The sequence below is a fragment of the Miniopterus schreibersii genome, assembly GCF_964146895.1.
Source record: "Miniopterus schreibersii genome assembly, chromosome: 7".
In the NCBI taxonomy this organism is placed as follows: domain Eukaryota; kingdom Metazoa; phylum Chordata; class Mammalia; order Chiroptera; family Miniopteridae; genus Miniopterus; species Miniopterus schreibersii.
In genome coordinates this window covers 82,501,180-82,523,021 of record NC_138108.1, presented here as the reverse complement: position 1 = coordinate 82,523,021, position 21,842 = coordinate 82,501,180, and the positions used below count along the sequence as shown (strand labels likewise).

The window sequence follows — 21,842 nt, the reverse complement described above, 5'->3', positions numbered from 1 at the left end:
ATCCCCTTACCATTATGAAATGCCCTTCATTAACTCTTATTATAGCCTTTGTTTTAAAGCCTATTTTGTCTGATATAAGTATTGTTACCCCAACACGTTTTTCATTTCTATTTGTATAAAATATATTTTCCATCTCTTTACTTTCAGTCTGTGGTGTCTTTGATCGGAATTGGCTGTCTTGTAGGCAGCATATGTATGGGTCTTGTTTTCTTATCCTTTCAGCCACACTATGACTTTTGATTGGAACATTTAATTGATTTACATCGAAAGTAATTATGGATAGGTATGTAGTTATTGTCATTTTATTGTTTTCTGATTGTTTTTGTAGTTCTTCTCTGCTCCTTTCTTATTACCTTGCTGTTTCTCTTGTATATAATGAATTTATGTAGTGTCATGTTTAGATTTCTTTTTCTTTATTTCTTGTGTATCTCTTGTAGATTTTTTATTTTGGTTATTATGTGCTTCGTGTATACCAAAGAATATTTAAAGCAGTTTAAGTTGATGTTTGCTTAAGTTTGAACACATTCTAAAATTACTACAATTTTTACCCACCCCCTCCACGTTTATTTTATCATCATTTTTACTTCTTTTTTATCTCTTAATTTATTATTGTAATTACACACGCTCTTTCTACTTTTGACTTTTAACCTTTTTACTATTTTTGTAGTTGGTTGATCTACTACATTTAATGTGTTTGCCTTTGCTAGAAAATTTTTTCTATATTTTTTATCTTTTCTACTTAAAAAGTGTTTTTAACATTTCTTATAATACTAGTTAAGTGGTGATGAACCCCTTTGGCCTTTTATTGTCTGGAAAATTCTATCAGTCCTTCAATTCTAAATGATAGCCTTGCTGTGTAGAGTAGTTTGGTTGTAGGTCTTTGCTTCCCATCACTTTGAATGTTTTATGCCACTCCCTGCTGGCCTACAGTTTCTGTTGAAAATGAGCTGACAATCTTATGAGAGTGCCTATGTACATGATAAACTGGTTTTCTCTTACTACTTTTAAGATTCTCTCTTTGTCTTTAACCTTTGACATTTTAATTATAATGTGTCTTGGGGCTCATCTTGTTTGGTACTCTCTCTGCTTCTTGGATTTGTATATTTATTTCCTTTGCCAGGTTAGGAAAATTTTCAGTAAAATTTTCTGCAAATATGTTTTAAACGTTTTTCTGTCTCTCTTCTCCTTCTGGTATCCCTATGATGTGAATGTTGGTATACTTGATGTGTCCCTGTGGGACCTTAAACTATCCTTATTTTTAAAAATTATTTTTCTTTTTGTTGTTCTGAGTGGGCATTTTCTACTACCTTGTTTTCCCAACTGATGATTCAGTCCTCTGCTTTATCAATCTGCTGTTGACTACCTCTAATGTATTCTCCATTTCAGTTATTTTATTTTTTATTTCTGACTGGTTCTTTTTTATGGTTTCTATATTTTTGTGAGGCTCTCAGTGAGTTTATCTATTCTTCACCTAAGTTCATTGAGCATCCTTATAACCAGTGGTTTGAACTCTGGAGATGGTAGATGGCTTATCTCCATTTCATTCTGTTCTTTTTCTGGAGATTTCTCCTGATTTTTCATTTGGGGCATGTTTCTTTGTCTCCCAGTTTTTGCTGCCTCTTTGTGTTTGTTTCTATGTTTTAGGTAGATTTGCTATGTCTCCCAGTCTTGGTAGGGTGGCCTTACTTAGTAGGTGTCCTATGGGGTCCAGTGTTGCATTCTCCATGGTCATCTGAATTGGGTACCCTGGTGTGTTCCTTGTGTGGGTTGTGTGTGTCCTCCTGTTACAGTTGAGCCTTGATTGCTATTGGTACATCTGTTGGTGGGATTGACCCTTAGACTGACTGGCTGTGAGGGCTGGCTGTGACTACAGTGGACAAGCTGCTGTGCAAGAGCTGACCCCACTGAATGGGAGTGATTGTAGCAAGACTCTGGTGCCACCTGAGTCTGCCCTTTGGATGTGTCATTTGTGGAGTTGGGTGGGTGGTGCTATGGTAGTCTGATGCTGGCCACCCAGTGTGCTGATTCTGAAGGCTGTTAATATTGCTTCAGTGTGGGCCCAGGTCAGCTGCTGTTTTACCCCAGCTTGGGGCTGCCTAATGGGAGCTGCAAAGTAATCTGCAGTTGGTTGCTGTTTGTGTTGGACTTGGAAACACTTGGGAGAGATTATCCTGTGAACCAAGACTGGCTGCCACTAATGCTGGCTTGGTACATTTTGCTTGGTACACTTTGGTACCACAATGCTAGCTGAGGCAAGTTGCTTGTGCTGGGCTTTTGGCTGCTTAGTTGAAGCCACATTCTAGGCCAACACTAGCCTTAGCTTACGCCAGGCTTGAGGCCACCTTATGGGAGTTACAATGCAAGTTGAAACAGGTCACTGCTTATGCTGTGCTTGGGACTGCTTCACAAGAGGTAGAGGGCATGCTGAAGCTAGGTGCTGCTTGTTTGTTGTCTGTGGACCTTTGAGAGTTGTAGAAAAGTCTGCAGCACAAACCAAGGCAGGCCACATGTGTGAAAAAGCTGCTGGAAGCAGCTTGGGCTGGTCTTATGAGTTGGGTGGGCAGGGTCTCAAGGAATCACCAGCGCAGGGCAATGGAGACTGAGACTGGGTGGGGAGAAGGCTCAAGGCACCTGCCAGCTCTTTTGTCCCTGGAGAAAGCTGTCCTAACCCCTCCACCTCCAGTCCTTGCCCTGAAGCCAGTCAATGTTCCTCTCCATTTGTCCCTGGCCCTCTTTGAGCTATTGCCCCCACACTGGAGCTCAGAGTGAATGAGTCTATAAATGAGTGAGTCCATGGGCAGTCTCTCAAAAGGAAAGTCTAAGACTTCAGAAGCCCTTTGTCTAATTTAGATGCAATCAATCCCCACTGGTTTCACAGACAGGTGTTATGGAGACTCCTGTTCTAGCACTGGTGCCCCAGGCTGAGAAGCCAGGTGCGGGGCTGGGACTTCTCGCCCTGAAGGGGGGAACTTCCTAGCTGAGATATCCCTCCCTATTCTTAATTGCCACACTGTGGGAGTGGAATCTACCATGTCTCCGCCCCTTCTATCTTGTTGTGGCTTCTTTATATCTTTAGTTATAAGACTTCTGTTCAGCTGTGTTCAGATGGTTCTCAATGATGGTTGCTCTATAATTTAGTTGTAATGTTGATGCCATCTTGACTAGAAGCTATAAGTCTTTACTTTTGTTTGTTTGTTTGTTTCCTTTTGTCTTTGTTCAGCACGCCTAAACTTCCAAGGATGAAAGAATTGACAATTACTAGTTTAAAGTTCATTCAGTAGTTTTAGTCCTCTAAGTAATCTTAGTAATATAATTTTAAAATTATTTGATGCATGTTGTAGATTAAAGTAAATAAGTAAATATACTAATTGAAGCCTAGATTTTCAGTTTAAGAGAAGAGAGATATAAATACAAAATAAAAGGAGGGGAAACCCTATAGCACTAAATTGGGATTTGAAATATCAATTAGAATGCATGTTTTTTAAAATGTAAATTTCTAGCTCTGTCCACTAAAAGGGCCCAGGAACAATCATATATTGGGAGCAATGAACATGCCTAGAACCAAAATTTTGTTTTTTTAAATACCATTTTCCAGTGAAAGAAATGAGGACTTTTAGAGAAATGACTGACTCCAGGGATGGAGGGAAAAATACGAGGTGAGTTTTGGAATATATATGCCAGCGATTAAGAAAGCCTTTTGTGATGGCAAATTTTATGTGTCAATGTGGTGAGACTGTGGTGCCCAGTTATTTGGTCAATACTAGTCTAGATATTGCTGTGAAGGTATATTACAGGTGTAATGAACATCCACAATCAGCAAGCTTTAACTGAAAGGGTTTACCCTTGATAGTGTGGGTGACACTCATCTTAAAGTTTAAGGCTTTAAGAGCAAAAGCTGAGTTTTTCTAGAGCAGAAGGCATTCTGCCTGAAAGTGACATAAAAATCCTGTGGGTGGCCCTGTAGATTTCAAACTTGCTCATCCCCAACAAGTGTGAACCAAACCCTTAAAATAATACACACACACACACACATGTATACACACACATATATGTATATATATTGCTTTTGGTTCTGCTTCTCTGGAGAACCCTGTCCGATACACCTTCAAAGACTAATAGGAGCATATCAAAAGGACAAGGAGCCAGGTGGTAGGGACCTACTGAATAAATAAAAACCCATGAGTCCATAGCAATATCTGAAAAGAAAAAGAAGAAAAACACACCTTACTTATCACTATCAATGACTATTATAGCAATTTCTTATTCTGGAAATAAAGAGAAGAATAAAACATTTATACTATCTTTTTGTCAGGAAATGTAGAAGGAATGTTAGAACTAGAAAACAGCCATTTTGCAATTCCCAGTGAATAATAAACAGTTGAAAGTTTGCTAGTGATCACAATACTTGCGTGGTTCCAAACTACTACACCACACCTCATCTGCTAACTGCAAGATAAAATGCCTTCACAATGGAAAGAAAAGAACAGGCTGTCACTACCTCAGCCAAGTGACCAAACTGAGTATCCCGAATAATAGGATCAGCTGCTATTGGGCACTTCCTGCTGTGATATAGTGTGAAATATGCAGCATCACAGGTCCAGGAGGCCTGCCGGGGAGGGTTAGACTAGCTTCCAGCTATAGTAACCTAGGGGAACAGGTCAAAGCAAACCCTCAGGAAACACAATTTGGAACACTGGACATTCTACAAGACACATGACTGGTTTCTTCAAACGGGCAATATCATATCTCCCAAAAGGTGAGGGAGGAGCTTTTTAAAATGGACCAAAATGTCTCAGCAACAAATGGAATGTCTCAACCTTAATTATTGAGTCCTGCCCACCCCAAACCTCACCCTATAAATATGTCTTTGTGACAACTGGTAAAATTAAATCTAATTTAATATGCATTGGATATTAGATGACATTAGACATATTATGGTTAAATTTCTTAGGTAGTGAATTTATGAGAATCCTTTATTCTTAGGAGATGCACGCTGAAGTCTCTTGGAATGAGGTGTCATGACATCTGCAACTGACTTCCAAATGGTTCATATATATGTTATCACACTTAAGCTATCTACATGCTATATCTAACTTTATGCCTATAGTTTATACATAGTGCATAAATAATTTTCCACATGTATATAATTTTGAGCACATATAACACGTGGCTAAGTGTTCGCACTGTTGCATTGAGGTGATGAGTATGAGTGTTGTCTTATTCTTTCCATTTTCACGTTTAAAATTTTTCATTAGGTAAAATTAGAGAAAAACCAATAAAGTCAAAATAACAACATAAATTTAATGTGATAAAGGATATTATTTTACTAAAAATAACTCATTTGTTTAGGGTGACCAGTTGGATGCCAGCTCTTGTTGCTGTTTAGCTTGCAGATGCAGCACGCCCATAGACATCAGCCATGAGAGACTCCATGCTCCAGCCCTCCTCTACCCAGGCTATTAAACCATTTTATGGGGCATTATGAACTTGTTTGGTCTTTTCTTGGCTTGATGCCAATATTAACATATAAAATCTGCCCGTTCTTTTATAATTTCCATGAGACATAGTAATTTACTTGATGCCAGGGTTATCCTAAATGGAAACATAAATTCCAGCCTGATGTGGCTGATAGCACTCAGTCATAAGGTCGTCATGTAGACAATCCACGGCGACAACATTGATGGTTGCCTTCTATCAGGGTGATGACAGTGGTGGTTCAAGTCTATCAGCACTGAGTATAGCACTGTATCTGCTTTAATACTCACTTTCCCAGATTTCCTTGCTGCTAAGCATGCATGTGATCCAGCTCTGGCTAATGAGATGGAAGCAAAAGTCATTCATTGGTGGGGCTTCTCGATAACCTTGGTACAAGAGATCTACTTGGAGAGCATGTAGCTTCAGTCCTTTATTCATTGTCCCTCTCTTGCTCCCTAACTAAAATGGAGATGCAACATTTATCTTGCAGCTGTGAGGATAAACATCCCACAAACAATTAGTAGAGTAATAGAATTGGAAGATGGAAGGAAACTCTGTCCTTTAAAAAATTAAAAAAAAGAAAAAGTCTTTATTGATTTCAGAGAGAGGAAGGGAGAGGGAGAGCAAGAGATAGAAACATCAATGATGAGAGAGTCATTGATCGGCTGCCTCCTGCACGCCCCCTACTGGGAGTCGAGCCCGCAACCCGGGCATGTGCCTGACCCAGAATTGAACCTCAATCTCCTGGTCAATGCTCAATTACTGAGACATATGGGCCAGGCATGGACCCTCTGTCTTTAATGACATTCTTGAACAGCTCCCATCTGCCATAGACTGCCTTTCTCCAGACCTCTCATTCCATAAGGAAAAATAAACTCATGTGTTTGAGCCAGTGCTCATTGACTTAACGTGCAAAGAAATACATCCCTGAATGATTAATTCAGAATATACTAATGTTAGACGTTTAGATTATCACATGTGGCATGAATGTAGATGCAAAAATTCTTAACAAAACATTAGCAAATACAATTCAGTAATATATAAATGAATTATACACCATAACCAAATGGGATTTATTCCTGGGAGGCAAGGCTGGTCCAATATTTAAAAATCAATTAATGTAACCCATCATTTAACAGTCTAAATAAGGAAAATTATATGATCACATCAATTGATGCAGGAAAAGCATTTGACAGAATTCAACACCTATTCATGAGGTGAAATGAGGAATAGGGGAAACTTCCTCAATCTGATAAAGAACATCTAAAAGAAACCTACAGCTGACATCATACTTAATGGTGAAAGATTGAATGCTCTCCCCGTGACACTGGGAACAAGGCAGGGATGTCCACTGTTACTCAACACAGTACTGAAAGATCTGGCCAGGGCAATAAACCAAGAAAAGGAAATTAAAGGCCTATAGATGCAACAGATAGAAATTAAACTATCCCTATTTGCAAGTTAGATTATCCTGAAATTTATATGGGAAGGCAAAGGAACTAAGATAGCAATTCCATTTAAACCCCAAGTATTCTGGCATGAATGGGTGTACTGCAGTAAAATTCTGATATTAACTACCTGGAGTTAGCACAGACTCCACTAATTATAGGTTATGGTCCCCAATAAAACTACTCCCACTTCAGATGCCAGCTACAAGTGGGGTCCCAGGACACTTTTGCTTCTGACCAACTGGCTACAAATCTGGGGGTTCCTGTGCCCTCCTCCTGTTTGATGATTCACTAGAATGACTCAAAGAACTCAGAAAAATGCTGTACTTATGATTTCGGTATTATTATAAAGGACACAAAGAGCCCAATGAGGAGACACATAGGACAGGTCTGAAAGGGAACAGGGAGCTTCTGTGCCTCTTACCGTGGAATCAGGACATGTCACTCCCGTGGCACATCAATGTGCTCACCAACCGGGAAGCTCCAGTGAGCTTCAGTGTCCAGAGTCTTCACTGGAGTTTCACTATGGATTGAATCATTGGCCACGCCATTGAACTCAATCTCCAGTTCCACGCTGACTTCCTCAGACGTTGGGCTGATAAAACATGGCTAAAAGTCCCAACCTGCTTATCGCATGGTTGGCTTTCTGGTAATTAGCAACCATCTTGAGTCTTTTCACCTCTTAGCATAAACTCAGGTGAAATCTTGGAGCTCATAAATGACATATACTCTTATTACTTGGGAAATTTCAAGGATTTTATCTTTCTTCCAGGAACCAGGGACAAATGCCAGTCAAATTCTTTATTATATAATAATAGCTAAAATAATTTTGAAAAGTGTAGAGAGGGAAGAACCACTCTGTTTTCAAGACTTATTACATAGCTACTGTTATTAAGACTGTGTGGTATTGGCAAAGGAACAGACATGCAGATCACTAGAACAAAATAGAGAATCCAGAAATAGACAGACCCACACAAATATGGCCAACTGCTTTTTGACAAAGGGAGCTTTTAGAAAAAGAATATGGGCAAATAGGTAAAATTCTTCAGGGCCTAGGTTGAATGAAGAGTTCTTAAACATGACACCAAAAGTGAACTCACTAAAGGAAAAACAATGAATAAATTGAACTTCAAAAGGAAAAGCCCCTTCCCTGCAAAAGACCCTGTTAAGTGGATGAAAAGACAAGCTAGAGACTGTGGGAAAATATTTGGAAATAACATTCCCAATAAATAAGTATTATCTAGAATATACAAAAAGCTCTCAGAACTCAACAGTGAACAATCAGAAAATAGGTAGAAGACATGAAGAGGTCTCACTGAAGAGCATGTACAGATGGCAAATAAGCACAGAGAAGATGCTCGGCATCAGTAACCATCAGGGAAATGTGAACCAAGACCATGATGAGATACAACTGTACACCTGTCAGAAAGACTAAAATGAAAAATAGTAACACCACCAAGTGCTGGCAAGAATGCAGAAAGCCTGGGCATTTCATACTTCACTGGTGGAAGTGTAAAATCATACAGACATTTTGGAAAAGTTTGGCACTTTCTTAAGAGATGAAACACATACTTATCATATGACCTGGTATTTATCTTCATGGGTGTTTATTCCAGAGAAATAAAAACGTACATTCACACAAAAACATGTACACAATTGCTCATAGCAGCTTTATTTGGAATACAAACTCGTCAAGCGAAGCACTCCTGAACAGGTGAATGGGTAAGCAAAGCGTGAGGCATCCAGCCACACCATGGAATACTGCTCAGTCACACTAAGGAATGAGCTATTGATCGATGCAACAGCTGGAAGGATCTCAATGGCATTATGCTGAGTACAAAGCTAATTTCAAAACATCACATACTCTATGATTCTATGTATATAACATTCTTAAGATGATAAAATTATGTAAATGGAGAACAGATTAGTGGTTATCAGTGCTGAAGGATGGTGGGAGGGGGTGTGACTTTGAAGGGGTAGTGCCAGGGAGGTCTTTGTGAGGCTGGAATAGCTCTGTGGTCATGAGTATGAATCTACACATGTGATAAAATGACAACGCGATACACATATACTGTGCCAACATAAAATTCCTGCTTTATATTGCCTTGGAGTCATGCAAGATGTTACCACTAAGGAAACTGGTTGGAGGGTATCGGGATGGCTCTATACCACTTTGCAACTTCCTGTGAATTTGCCATTTTTTCAAAATTACAAGTAAGGGAGAAATGGTGGCAAAATACAGACTTCTTCAGAAAAAAGTTACAATAGAGTGTGTGGGCCCCCTTGCACACCTCCTACACTTCTGGGGCCCACAACTCCAATTTGAGAACCACAGAGGTGGGTGTGTGGGGAGGGGCTGGGATTAAGTCCTATTATGTGCAAATGACGTCTAGATGAGGCTCGGAAGAGGGCAGCAGAGCTTGGGGCAGAGGAGGGCTCCCAGTCCTAAAAGGGACCAGTAACAGAACGTTCCTTGCTTTCTCCCAAGCACTTGAGAACGTTCTGGGTCAGATGCTGTTGGGCACGGAGGATGTAGAGATGAACAAGGTGGGGCCTGCTCCCTAGAGGGATAGATACTAAGGTAGAGTAGGTGCTGTGGAGTCTCAGCACAAAGTCACTGGCCCAACTGGCAAACCTGCGAGGCTTCCTGGGTGGCAGGACTCTTGAACTGGGTCTAGAAAGATAAGCTGGAACCAGTTAGGCAAAGAAGGTGATGCTGGTCAGGCAGAGGCAATAGCTTGTCCAAGGCCTGGAGTGGAGGGTCAGCAGGAAGGGTTGGGTTGAGCCTGGGAGTGTGGGGAGAGGAAGGTGCAGAGGCAGGTGGGAGCTGGACCACCAGGGGGCTGCACTTTAATCTAAAGTATGTGGGATTTATTCTAAAATCTGGGAGGCAGTGAAAGGTAGGAGAAGGCATGGTCAGAATAACCGTGAAGAGGGCAGGTTGGAGGGGATGTGCCAGGATCTAACCAGCAGTGCAATGAAGATGAAGTGGGAGGCCTGAAGGAGGCACGGAGAAAGGGTTCAGAGGGAGGCAGTCTTGAGGGGAGAGTTAACCAGGGCTGTACACACAACACAGCTACCATGGTTCCAGCCCCCTCCAGGAATCACTGGAACACACTTCTTTCTGGCTGCCAAACTGTCCCTGTCTGGACCTTGGGGGAAGGGAGGGCAAAGCCCTGGGCTACGGCATACCATCCTCTAAGCCGCTGGGCCAGGAGCCTGCTCACTGCTCGGGAATCTCTTGTTTCTGCAGGTGGCTTGCATGAGGGTCAGGCTTTTCGAATGCGTATGTTGGGATGTTCCTGCGGGACCTCCCCACCCACCAGGGAGCTGCAGCTGCGGAGAGTAAAGACCTCAGTGTAGGTCCCACAGCTATAGGTATGAGGCAGTTGCTTTCCTCCAAAGGTGACTACATTTTTGTGCCTATAATTCAAAACCAATTCAAAATGTTTATCCTTGTTCAGGTTTCTCTTCCACCTGTAGGCGTTTGGACAAGAGGCAGCACTTAGTTTTGTTACAGATGGTCATTTAGTATGGGTCGCTTATAGGGTACTCTGTCTCCTTCCAGACTGAGGACTCCTGCCGACAGGGACCTGCTGCTTTCTGCCCTGGGGTCCCCAGGGTCCAGGGCCAGGCTCAGTGCCCAGTGCATGCTGACAGGGCTGCCAATGCTTGGGAGGCAGAGTCACTCTCAACAGCCTTGCTTCTGCTCTGGTTAGCTGGCTGCACTTGGGTCTTGCAGGACTGTACAAAACACTTCCCTGCTTTATGTTTATAGTGGGGTTTGCACAAACTGTTTATACATAAACTATATATTGTGATATACACAGGATGGTATTGGAATGCTAACCATGCTTCTCCCCCCAGCATTTTCTGTTACCCCCTACCCTGCCTGTTTCACACAGAGGAGTTCTCTCCTTTCACTGCCTTAAGGAATGGAATTTCCACATTGAAAAGCCTGGAACTGTTAAGCCAGTAGACTGAGGACAGTCCCTGATGAGTTAGTCTAGAGCAAGTCTTCCTCTTGTCAGATCAGAAGGCTATTATTACAGCGTGATTGTGGAGCATTGGGAAAGTGGGGAAGTGGATGCTTCTAGGTTCTTGAGAGACACGCTGGCCCTGCGCTGGGACCAATCCCAGGAACAGGGAGAGTGAGAAAACCCCCAGCCGGGTTTGAGAGACTCTAAGAGCAGAGTATAGCAGTCAGGCAGAAGGCAGGAGAAATCTTGCCATCCTGTGTGGGTGGCCTCATGATTCCTTATGTCTGCCCACTGGCCTGAGAGGCCACAAAAGTTGGGTGTCCCAAAACCCAGTCCCAAAGAAGTTTCTCCCCTGCCCTGGAACAGATCTGTGACATAGCTGTATGGGTGATGTATGGACTGCAGACCAGAGAGATGGGGAAGAGCACACTGTGGCGGACAGAAGTGGTCAGAAGACAGACGTGAGGACCAGAGCCTTCTAGGTCTGGAGACACGGGAGGAGAGGGCAGTAGCGACCTGACAGTGGGATAGCAGTTAGAGAGACAAGAGTAAAGGAAGTCAACTGCTTCTTCACAGCCAGACTGTGGATTGAGATCCACCCCGCTACCTATGAATGCACATATTTCCATTCATCTTTAATTAAGGAAGCATTGTTGTTTTGTGGGCAGGACCCACTGAATTGGGCATTGTCAGATGTTTACTTAGAGTGAACAAAAACTATTATTATGTTCTGTGTCCTACTCTGTAAAATATAAAATTCGAGAAACATGATTTCATTGCAAGAGTAATGCTGGCCACCTGCACTCTGTGAATGTGTATCTGTGTCCCCTGCTGCACCCGCCACCCGGAGGTCCACCAGCCAGAGCGCAGCCATGTCTGCAGTGCTTTTGCCAGCTCCCAGGGTCCAGGAATTAGGCTGGGGTGGTAGAAGCTGACTTTACAAGTAATACAGGCCATCAGGAAATAAGTAAATTAAGCATGGCCAATGACTTATTTATAAAGCCATAACATCATACTCTTGCTTACAAAAGAAGATTTACAGAGGAGGTGACAAGGGTGGGATAGATGAGAAAAGACAAAAAGGCAGGCAACTTTGAACAATTGCCTCTTGCCCATTTATGAGACATCAGCTCTGGGTAGGTTCCCTACTCTTGGGTTCTGAGTACTTTCCCTGATGTTGGGTGGATGCATCAAGAACCAGGTGCAGTAGCAATACCCAGCATGTATTTGGTGAGCGCCTGATCTGTGCTTGGCTTCATGGAAGGCATGGGAGTCAGAGCCTACCAGACCCAGTCCCTGCCTCCCAGAAGTCTCAGTTGGAGGCTATGGTTCTCAAACTGAGCATCATGTATACTGAGAGGCAAGCACAATTCTGTGCAGGGGTTTTCATTTCTCAGATTGGAATCTGAGAAACAAATGATTCTCCCCCCTAAAGGAGCATAACCTCCTCCCCCATCTTTGGTCATTACCAGGCCAGGAGGAACACAGAAGATGTACCCTCACTAACTGTCAGAATTAGTAATTGGATCCCAGAGTGCCTTACCCCCAATATTACAGAATAACTTGGGAGGGGGTTCTAGGTGTATAAGAAAGGAAGCACATAATTCTGGGGAGTACAGAGAAGGGCCACTTAGCCCTGTCTAAGTGAGATGGGTTGAAGAAGTCTCTCTGGAGGTGACATGTAAGTGGATCTGAAAGATGAGAAGGGGCGGTCAGATGGCCAGGTAAAGAAATGAGGGAAGGAGAGCTGGGTATGTGTGTGCATGTGTTTATGAAGGACACATTAAAAGCCCTAGCATGCATCAGGAGTCTGTCTAAGTTGGGTGGCTCCTCTTAATCCAGGTTGTTATTTGCAGCCACAAGGATGCTCCAGGGGTAAAACACACAGCTGGGCCCACGATTAGACTTCAAGTACATATGATGAACTTGAGTGGAATATGTAGAAGGAAAATGTAGAAAAACGTTTTCTATGAGGAAAGGAGAAGAAATCTGGTGGAAGTGGTTCTAGGCAGAGTTCCAGTTGCTCCACATCCTCACCAACATTTGATGTTGTTAGTTTTTTAAATTTTAGCCATTTTAGGGAAGTGCGTAGTATTAGCTTATTGTGGCTTTAGTTTGCATTTCCCTAAAGGCTGGTGAAGTTTAGCATCTTCTCATGTGCTATAGTCATCTTCTTTGGTGAAAGTTCTTATTTTCAAACCATTTGGCTATTTTTTTAAGTGGGTTGTTTGCCTTCCTCTTATTGAGTTACAACAATCATATATTCAGGATACAAGTCCTTTGTTAGTTATAAGTATCACGAGTAGTTTTTATCTGAGTGAATTACTCTTCATTTTCATAACCAGATCTTTGGAAAAACAGACTTAAAATTTTTAAGAAGTCCCACTTATCAACTTTTAATGGTAGCTCAATAATCAAGTATAGATATACCAAAATTTAGAAATTAACTTATTTAACCAGCTTATGCTTGGACCTTTGGGCTGTGTCCAGCTTTTTTGTATTTTATTTATTTTAAGGAATAAAATTGTAATTAAAACTGTGTTCTAGCCCGGCTGGGGGTGGCTCAGCGGTTGAGCATCGACCTAGGATCCAGGCGATCGGGGTTCGATTCCCGTCAGGGCACATGCCCGGTTTGCGGGCTAGGCAGCTGATCAATGACTCTCTCGTCATTGATGTTTCTCTCTCTCTCTCTCCCCCTCCTTTCCTCTCTCTGAAATCAATAAAGATATATTCAAAAAACAAACAAAAAAACCCCCTGTGTTCTAAGGATAGTATCAGATGCATCTCAGGAGGCCAGCTTTTGTAAGTCTTTTGCTCTACACCTTGGCATGGCTCTCCTGCTGGGCAACTTGTAACTTGTCAATGAAGCCCAGTTTCAAGGAACCAGCCAGTCATCTCAGTATTCCCATCACTTGTTAATTGGTTTATAAATAAATGAAACTTTAGAAATGCTTAAAAATATACACGTGCAATCTTGTCACAGCACTTTGTTTAGTAAACCATTTTTTTACAGGTAAATATAATTATAGTTAATTTCCAGCAAGCAATTCCAGAAGCTGGAATCTCACTTCTAGGGGAACTCAGCAATGATTTATTGAAGGGATGCTGGGAAAAGTTTACTTTTCTGCAACTCTATTTACCCATCTGTGAAGCTGGCAAAGGTTAGCCTGTAGTGTCTCACCAGCAAAGAGGTCACAGATCAGATTAACTAAGAGACACTGTTCCTGGCCTTCAGAAAAGGATGTCATAAGAGTAATTACCACTTACTCAGGCCACTACACCCTGGGCCAGGGACTGCCTGTGCTACCTTTAATCTTCAACAAACGCCTTGCCTGCTATTACTGCTCCATTTAAAAGGAGCAGGCAGTGATGGCCCAAGATCACATGACTCATACCAACAGAGCCAGGGACTTCTGGTCCAAAGCTTATGTTGTTGCTATCTTCTCAGTCTACTACCGCTCAGCCATACCACAGACCACACACAGGTCACCAAAAGTTTAAAGATATGCGGGAGGGACACAAGGAAGTCAATCATCTAAAAATTTTTTTTGCTCTTGGAAAGATTTCATTTGCTGGTGGCAAAAGGGAGTAACTGATTTTTGCTGGAATCCTTGGAAATGTCCTGGAGCTAGTTCAGGCCCCATGACTGGCCAAGTCACTCCTGGAGAGAATGACTGAACTGGATCGAGACTGGAGCTAAACATCTGGGTCAGTAGGTTTGGAAGCCAGGAGCTAAAGTCTGACAAGATGTCCCCTTTCAGAAGGTCCTCTGGAGTGTTACCCTCCCACCTCTGCAAGGATCCCATAAAGAATGGCTGGACAGGCCCGGAGAATGGACAGGTGCAGTGGTCAGCACCAGCTTAACCATGGACTGTGAACTGCATGGCCTGAGTCCCCTTTCCCACCATTACTTTTAACTCCTGCCCTCCAATCTAGGTGCTCAGACATCCTGATTTTCCCAGACAGCCCTGGCTTATGCCCACTAGCCAGGTATAACTACGTATTTTTACCCCCTTCCACTCAAAACTGCCTGAGTTTGGACATTCTATATTAATTCAGATGGACCCAGTAGAGACACTCAAGAGAAACTCTAACTTAAAACTCCAATAGGGTTGTCTTTGAGAACAATATTTTATGACAATTTATATTAGTCATGACCCTTTAGACAGCAAGTGACCTTGCAAGTGGCTTTAGCAAGAAAAAAACATATTAGTTTGTGTAGCTGGATAGTTGGAGGTGGAGACCTGGCAGGACTCAAGCATGATTGGAGCAAGTTCTCAATATTGTTACATCTGTCTCTCTGTCTCTTTTTTCTCTCTCTGTTCCCAACACTCTAACTCTCAATACTTGTTGACTTCATCTTCTAGGTAGGATCTTTAACATGGTGGGCAAGCTGGCCTCTGACAACTCTAGACTCCCATCCTCCCATCTTAGCAACTCTAGCTGAAAGAATATTTCAAAATACCAAAGAGCCGTGCAGCCAACTGTTCCTGGGGCTGACTGTAATAGGATATGACTTCTGCTCCTTTCCTCTGGTCCTCAGAGGAGTGCTGGAAGAAACTGCTCTTAAAGAACGGTTAGAAAAATGACATAAAATGAGGAGCAGAGACTAGGAGTGAGAGCATGCTGAGAGCTTTTAGGAGAAGCTGCTTTAAAACTCAGGCTGTGCTATTTAGGTTTTGTTTTTGTAACTTGCACATCAGGCATGTGTTTATAATAATAATTTTGACAAAATGCTTTCCACCCATGCAGTGCTTGGTGCTTTTTCTAGGAAGCAGTTCAGTGTATTGGCTGAGGGCTTTAGTGCAGCAGGGCCTGGGTCTGGATTTTTGCTTATCTGCAGCTGCAGAGCCTCAGTCGGTCTTTCTGTAAAATAGGAATTGGCTAGAGGCAGGGATAATTAAGATTCTCATTTCTAGGTGCTAAGCGGTAATGGGAGGATCCAGAATGCAGGGGACCTACCAGGCAGAGGGAAGAGAGAACTGGCTGTGGAACCAAGGCTGACCTTCTTATTTTGGGGCGTGTTTCTCCACTTGTATAGGCGGCTTGGCTTATGGTCTGCAAGAGCCTTTGCTGCTCCCAGGGACCCCTGCCCTGGCTCCGGTCCATGCAGTGGACATGTGTAGGCCTTCTCATTCTCAGCAGGGCCTCCAGGACACCTCTTTCCACTCCATTCCACCCACAGTCCCTGAGAAACCTTCCAGGGTGGCAAAGAGCTGTGGCATCCTCCCCTGACATGATTTGGGGGAGGGGTATGGGTGGGATACATACAGAGTGGGTCAAAAGTAGGCTTATAGTCATGGGTACGTGAAATAGCTTATTCTTGTATTATTTATTAATTATTGTATTATTTTCCATAAGAAAAACTGTAAAGCTACTTTTGCCCTACCCTGGATTTATTCATGTTGAATAAGAGTCATTGGTCTGTTGGCAAAGATGGTTAGCAGAAACCTTACCTTCTCTTTGAATAATGATCATTAATCATTTTTCTTCCTGCAAGCAAGAGGAGACATCCAGGGTATAGTGGGCGAAAGCCTGAGAGTCAGAGATCTGGTTCCAAATGATCTGTGCCTCATTGTAAAATGGGAATAATACTTCTATTACTATTAACAGAATAATTGATAAAATAATAATTCTATTATTCTGTTAAATGCATTTTAGTGATAACACTCACCTCGTAGGGCTGTTATGGAGACTGAATGCAACAATGCCTGACCAGGAGGCAGCTAGCAGAGTGCAGGCCCATAGTGAGCGCTCAGTAATGTTAGGTTGTTGTAATAAAATAACTCGCAGCAAACTGGAAGACTGAGCGCCTGGATGGCATGGGACTAGGCCCCTAGGACAGAAATGTGAGTAAGTCCCGGAGGCGCCCAGAGAACCCGGGTGGGGACCGGCGAGCCTGCAGCCAGGAGGCGGCTGCGTGATGCGTGGGGCCGCAGAAGCCGCGGGGAGCGGACGGGGCGCCCGGATTCAGGAGCGCGCACCTACGGCCACGCACTGTCTGCGCTTCTTGAAACCTCCCTGCTCTTCCCCCGCCTCCCTCCCGGGCTGCGGGAAGTGACTGCGGGGAGGAGAGCCGGCCCGCGGCGGCGCGGGGCCACGACCGTGCCATTGGCCCGCGCCCGGGAGCCCCGCTCGCGGGGGCCCAGCCCACGTGCGCGCGCGGCCTCCTGCGCGCTGGCGGGCCCCGCGCGGGGGCGGCCCTTTAAAAGGCCGCGTCTCGGCGGCCGGGCGGGGGGCGCTGACGGCCGCCGCAGCCCCGCCCCTCCCGGCCCGGCCCTCCGGTCCCGCGTCGCCAGCTCGCCGGCCGGCCGGGCGCTCGCTCCGCCCCCCGAGTGGTCGCGGCCATCCAGTGCGCCGCGCGGGCCCGGGCTGCAGCCGGCGGCGGGGCTGGGGCTCGGCGCTCCACACCGGGCGGGCCCGAGGCGCGATGGCAGAGATGGGCAGCAAGGGGGTGACGGCGGGGAAGATCGCCAGCAACATGCAGAAGAAGCTCACCCGCGCGCAGGAGAAGGTGAGCGAGCGCGAGGCCCGGCAGCCGCGCGCTCCCTGCCACCTGCCTCCATCCCGCCCGGGCGCTGGTCCTCGCCGGGGCCGGGCGCGGCCGCCTCCGGACGACCGCCGCCGCAGGCCTCCGGGGGTCCACGGGCTGCGCCCCCCGGCTCCGGCCGCCGCCTCCGGTCCGCGTCATCTGCCCCCACCCCCGCGTCGGGGCAGGAGAGGGCGCCGCCGCACGCGTCCCTGCCGCCCCCGCGCCACTTTGTATCTCCGCCCGTCCGCGGGGAAGCGGCGGCCCGCGCCGACCCCGGCGCGTGAGGTCCAGGCCAGCCCCGCCCTGGAGGCCGAGGGCCGGGAGAGCGGGGACGAGGTGGCGCCCGGGCCGCCAGGCCCAACGGGTCCTGCGGCGCGCGGCGCGGGGGTGGGGCCTGCCCGGCGTCCCCGGCAGCGGCTCCCCGGGGAGCCCCGAGGCTGCCCTGCGCCGCGCCCCCGCCCCGGTCCCGCCGCCCCTGCCCAGCGCCCGCGGGAGGACGGGCTTCCTTTCCCGAGGGTGCCCGCGGCCTGGAAGTTCCGGGGATTGGAAGGCTGCGCAGCCCTGGGGGCCTCGCGTTTCCGGCGACGGGGGAGGGTGGGGGCCTGGCTTTGGGGGGCCCACTGCCGGGGTGGGGAGCCGACCCCGCAGAGGGCGGCGGGCCGCAGGGCGGGGAGGGCGCCGCGGGAAACCTGAGCCCTGGCGCCGGGCAGCTGGCGGGCGGGGGCTGGAGCGGGGCTGGAGCCGGCTGCCCGCGGCGCCCTGACTTCGGGACGCGCAGGACGGGGCGGGGGTCCGAACGCCCTCCCCTCTGCCCCAGCTGCGGCCGGTTGATTGCTCGGGATCCTGCCAGCTCCTGACCCCGCTGCCCCTGCCCACTCGGACTCTGAAACCCGAGACCGCAGGACGTGCGCTCCTGCCGGGGTGGCCCCCAGGAGCCCCGCCTTGGCTCTGCCCCCCGGGCTCTGCCCCGCGCCGCTCCAAGTGCGGCCGGGTGGGAACCCGGGGACCGCCGGCCTTCCTGCGGGGCCTGTGGCCGTTTATAAACACTGACTCCTGCAGCCGGGCCTGGGGGCTCCCTAAGGACGCAGCAGGCGACGGAGGGGCTGCTTGGGCCCTGGTGGTCCCGCCCCCGGCTGAGGCTGTGGGGGGCTGTGGGCGGGCAGCTGAGCTACAGACCTGGCCCCCCAGCTGTTAACACCCCCTGCCCCGCCCTCCGCCTGGAGGGCGGATGAGAGCCCTGTGGATAGCCGGTGGGTGCTGGGGCGGCTGCGGCGTCGGGGGGAGGCAGGTGCTGCCGCCCCTCCCCACTCCCCGCTCCCCCGTGGCGGGTAATCCGCCGGGTGCCCGGTGCCGCAGCTCTGCGCCCAAGCCCGCTCCCTGCTCCTGAAGGGCCGGGGAGGTGAGAGGGAAGCCCCGAGTGGCCGAGACCAGTTCCCTGCCCCCAGGCCACTGAGGCCCAACCCCTACCGGGCTCCCTGTGCTCTTGCTGTGTCCCCTTTGCCTTGGTTGCCTTGTCACTGCAGCAGCGTCTTTTAGTACCGCGGGCAGCAGGCCGGGGCTGTGTCCCCTCCATGTGAGTAGCGTGTCATCGTTGACCCCACGGAGCTGCCACCCGTCCTCCTGCCCCTGCTTTGTGGCTATAGGCAGTTGGCTTACAGCTGGTCAGCTGTGGATGCTGGCCTTGCAGAAGGGCCCGGGCTTCATGGGATGAGCAGCGTAGTGCTACTGGTGGGCAATGGTTAGGAGACTGTCCCCCATCAAAAGCCAGAACAGCACATAGGCTTCCTGGCTGAGTCTCAGAAAGTAGCCTTCCGTGTGTCCCCTCCCTTGTTGGCCCAGCCGAGTACCCTTCCCAGGAAATCTGATGCCTCAGCCCACAGGAACCTCTCCCCTCCTGCAGCTCTGTCACAGCCTGAGGGCCATGACCTGGCTGCCTCCCAGCGCCTTCTGGTGGTGGTGGGACCACGTCTAACTCACATTGTCAGTGGTCTCACAGGCACCCCTGCCCTGCCCCACCTGCCTCAGTCCAATCAGTTAGTAATATGGTGATTCCATTTGTCCAGTTGCCACAGGAGGGCATTTCCTGAGCAAGACCAAGCAGTAGCTCAGCCCGCGAGAACTCAGAATGCCACAGTGTGGTCAAGGAAAGCTTGCCTTCTTGTACCTTTGGGACCAGCTTCGTGTGTCTCTCTATGGGTCCTGGCTTGGAACGCCCATGGACCAGCCTGCCTCCACCACTGCTCTGGGTGCTTCCAGAGGGACAGAGCATTCACTTGGTCCCTGTAGATGCCAGATGGCTGGTTATGAACAAATGGAGTTTGGGGGCTTGGCTTGGGAGCCCTTACACTGGCCTGTGGATGGGCTGGTTTGTGCTGTGTGCTCCTGTGCTTTCCCTTCTTTAGCAAATCCTGACTGGCCATGCGTCTTATGCCTCATCCTGGGCTGAGCCCAGGGGCAGTGGGGAGTGGGGTGTGGCTCTGGTTGGCATGGAGCTATGGTCGTAAGGTCCTGTGGCCTCTGGGCCTGGTGTGGGGAGAACATGAGAATATATGAGAAGGGCCCCCAGGGTCTGCCAGCATGCTGCTCGAAGCTGCTCACCTTCAGCCCCAGCTGCCCCCAGAGGGCCTGGGGTGCAGAGTGCATGCTTGGAGCTGAGGCCCAGGGCGCCATGAGGTCATCTTCCAATTGTGTTTGGCTTCTTGGACCCTCTATAAATGACACTGTCCATTTTTGGGCTTCAGTAGGGTGGCTGGACAGGGCTAATTTAGGGTGGAGCTGGGTCAGATGACAGAGGATTAGAGGTTGTCTGGCTTGGCCCCTTGTGGGAGGGGATGGTTGGGGAGAAGGGACAGCTGGAGTGGGGATGGAATCTGGCCTTCTCCTTGCTGAAGTCCATGCCCGGAAGTCCTCATAGACTGTGCTTGAGGGAGGGAGGCTGGCCTTGAGTTGGGGGGTGGGCCGCTGGTGAGGAAGGAGGCCCTGTCTGGTGGGGAGGCCCAGCTGAGAGGGGCAGGGCCCAGGGCTCTCAGTGGGCAGAACGCCCTGGCCTGTGGGAGCAGATGCTCCCTGGAGGGAAGGTGCAGTGGCAGTTATTTATAGCACCCTGACAGTGGCCAGGACGGCACCCTGCTCATCTGGTGATCAAGGGCTCCTCCCGCAGCATCCATTTTGGCCTCCTCAGTGGGAATCCGGCCTTTACAACCAATCCTTATCCTCATAGCAGCCTCAAGAGTAGCCTCATTACACCAAAGAGCAGGCCCCGGGAGCAGGAAGCTTGCTCAGGTCTCTGCGGCCCTGTTCCCCCCTCCCCCTTCCTAGGCCCCAGCCCAGAGATACTCCTCTTCGAGAGTGCTCTTCGCTTGGCCCTTGGCAGCCATCTCTCCCTGCTCTTGAGTGTCTGAGGCCTCCCCCTGCTCCTTCTGATCATCAGCTCCACTCCACCTCTTCCTCACTCTCTGTCTCTGCGTCCCTGGTCTGTGTGTCTCCTCTGAGCGGGTACACGCTTTTCTGTACCTATCCATTCTCAGATGAGCTTCTCCCTGAGCTCGAGTTATTGATGTACATGGTTCATCTCACTTGCAGACAGAGGCTCCTGGGCATCATCTCTGGTGGGAGTGTTTATAGGGGCTTGGTGGACATTTGGCTAGGGAATGTATGTGTGGGGAAACCGGAAGCCTGGCCTCCAGACCTTCCCTGAGGCCCAGTGGGCTCTGGCTGGATTGAGTCTCCACTGAGTAGAGTCTGCTGCTGGCTCATGGCAGGGCTTAAAGTGAGGCAAAGGCTGTTTTGCCCAGGGGCCTGCAGAGGAGGTGAGCACATTGGGCCTCATGAGACACGGAGAAGGTGTTCCAGGAGGGACAGGTACGGACCAAAGTGTGGGGTGGGTGTGACGACTGCAAAGCTGCTTGTACACCTGAAGAGAAGGGGTGTGTGTGCTGTCGGGAGTGGTGAGGGTGAGGGCAGTGTATTTGGGTCAGATTTGCCCCTGGTCTGTGTCTCTTTCCTCTGAGCTGGTACAAGATCAAGTCTTGAATTCAGGGCTATCTTTGTGCTGTGCAGCTGGGTTCTAGAGGAGCTGAGGCTTGAAGTCTTCTTCTGCATCCTAACCCTACCCAGGCCCTTCTTACCTACACTCTCCGGCACCTGTCCGGCCGCGCCTGTGCTCTGCCGTCTCAGCCCAGCTGGTCCGGTAACGCTGTCTGAGTTGGACAATGTGAGGAGAATGCTCCTGCCCCTCCCTCCTGCCGTAACCCACTGGCCTCACATGCTTCTTTCTCCTCGAGGTTCTAGAATTCCTGGATCCTACCCTTGGTACTAGACCTCTGTCTCGCCAAAGGAGAAGAGTGTGTGTGTGGGCTTGGCAAGCAGGTGGTCCTGGACCTTGGGCAGTTTCAGGACCTCCCTGAG

The 21,842-nt window shown here is 48.1% G+C and overlaps 1 protein-coding gene and 1 long non-coding RNA gene across 28 annotated transcripts in view; one reads left to right on the top strand and one right to left on the bottom strand.

Moving 5' to 3' along the window:
- Positions 1-4,035: 4,035 nt before the first annotated feature.
- On the bottom strand, positions 4,036-19,252 carry LOC308559323. The gene is made up of 4 exons (XR_013999131.1): positions 18,903-19,252; positions 16,578-16,739; positions 16,360-16,468; positions 4,036-4,196 (listed from the first exon to the last, which is right to left on the bottom strand). It is a non-coding gene; the product is annotated as an uncharacterized lncRNA (long non-coding RNA).
- Positions 17,193-21,842, top strand: part of BIN1 (bridging integrator 1) — a 46,987-nt gene continuing 42,337 nt past the window's right edge. For 21 of the 27 annotated variants that reach the window (XM_081141959.1, XM_081141957.1, XM_081141949.1 and 18 more), the window contains exon 1: positions 17,234-17,417. In XM_081141959.1, the coding sequence (XP_080998085.1) occupies positions 17,334-17,417 (84 nt within the window). In that variant the 5' untranslated portion in view covers positions 17,234-17,333. Of the gene's footprint in view, positions 17,418-21,842 lie in introns of all 27 variants that reach the window. The other 6 variants (XM_081141954.1, XM_081141946.1, XM_081141952.1 and 3 more) reach the window with 2 other exon arrangements.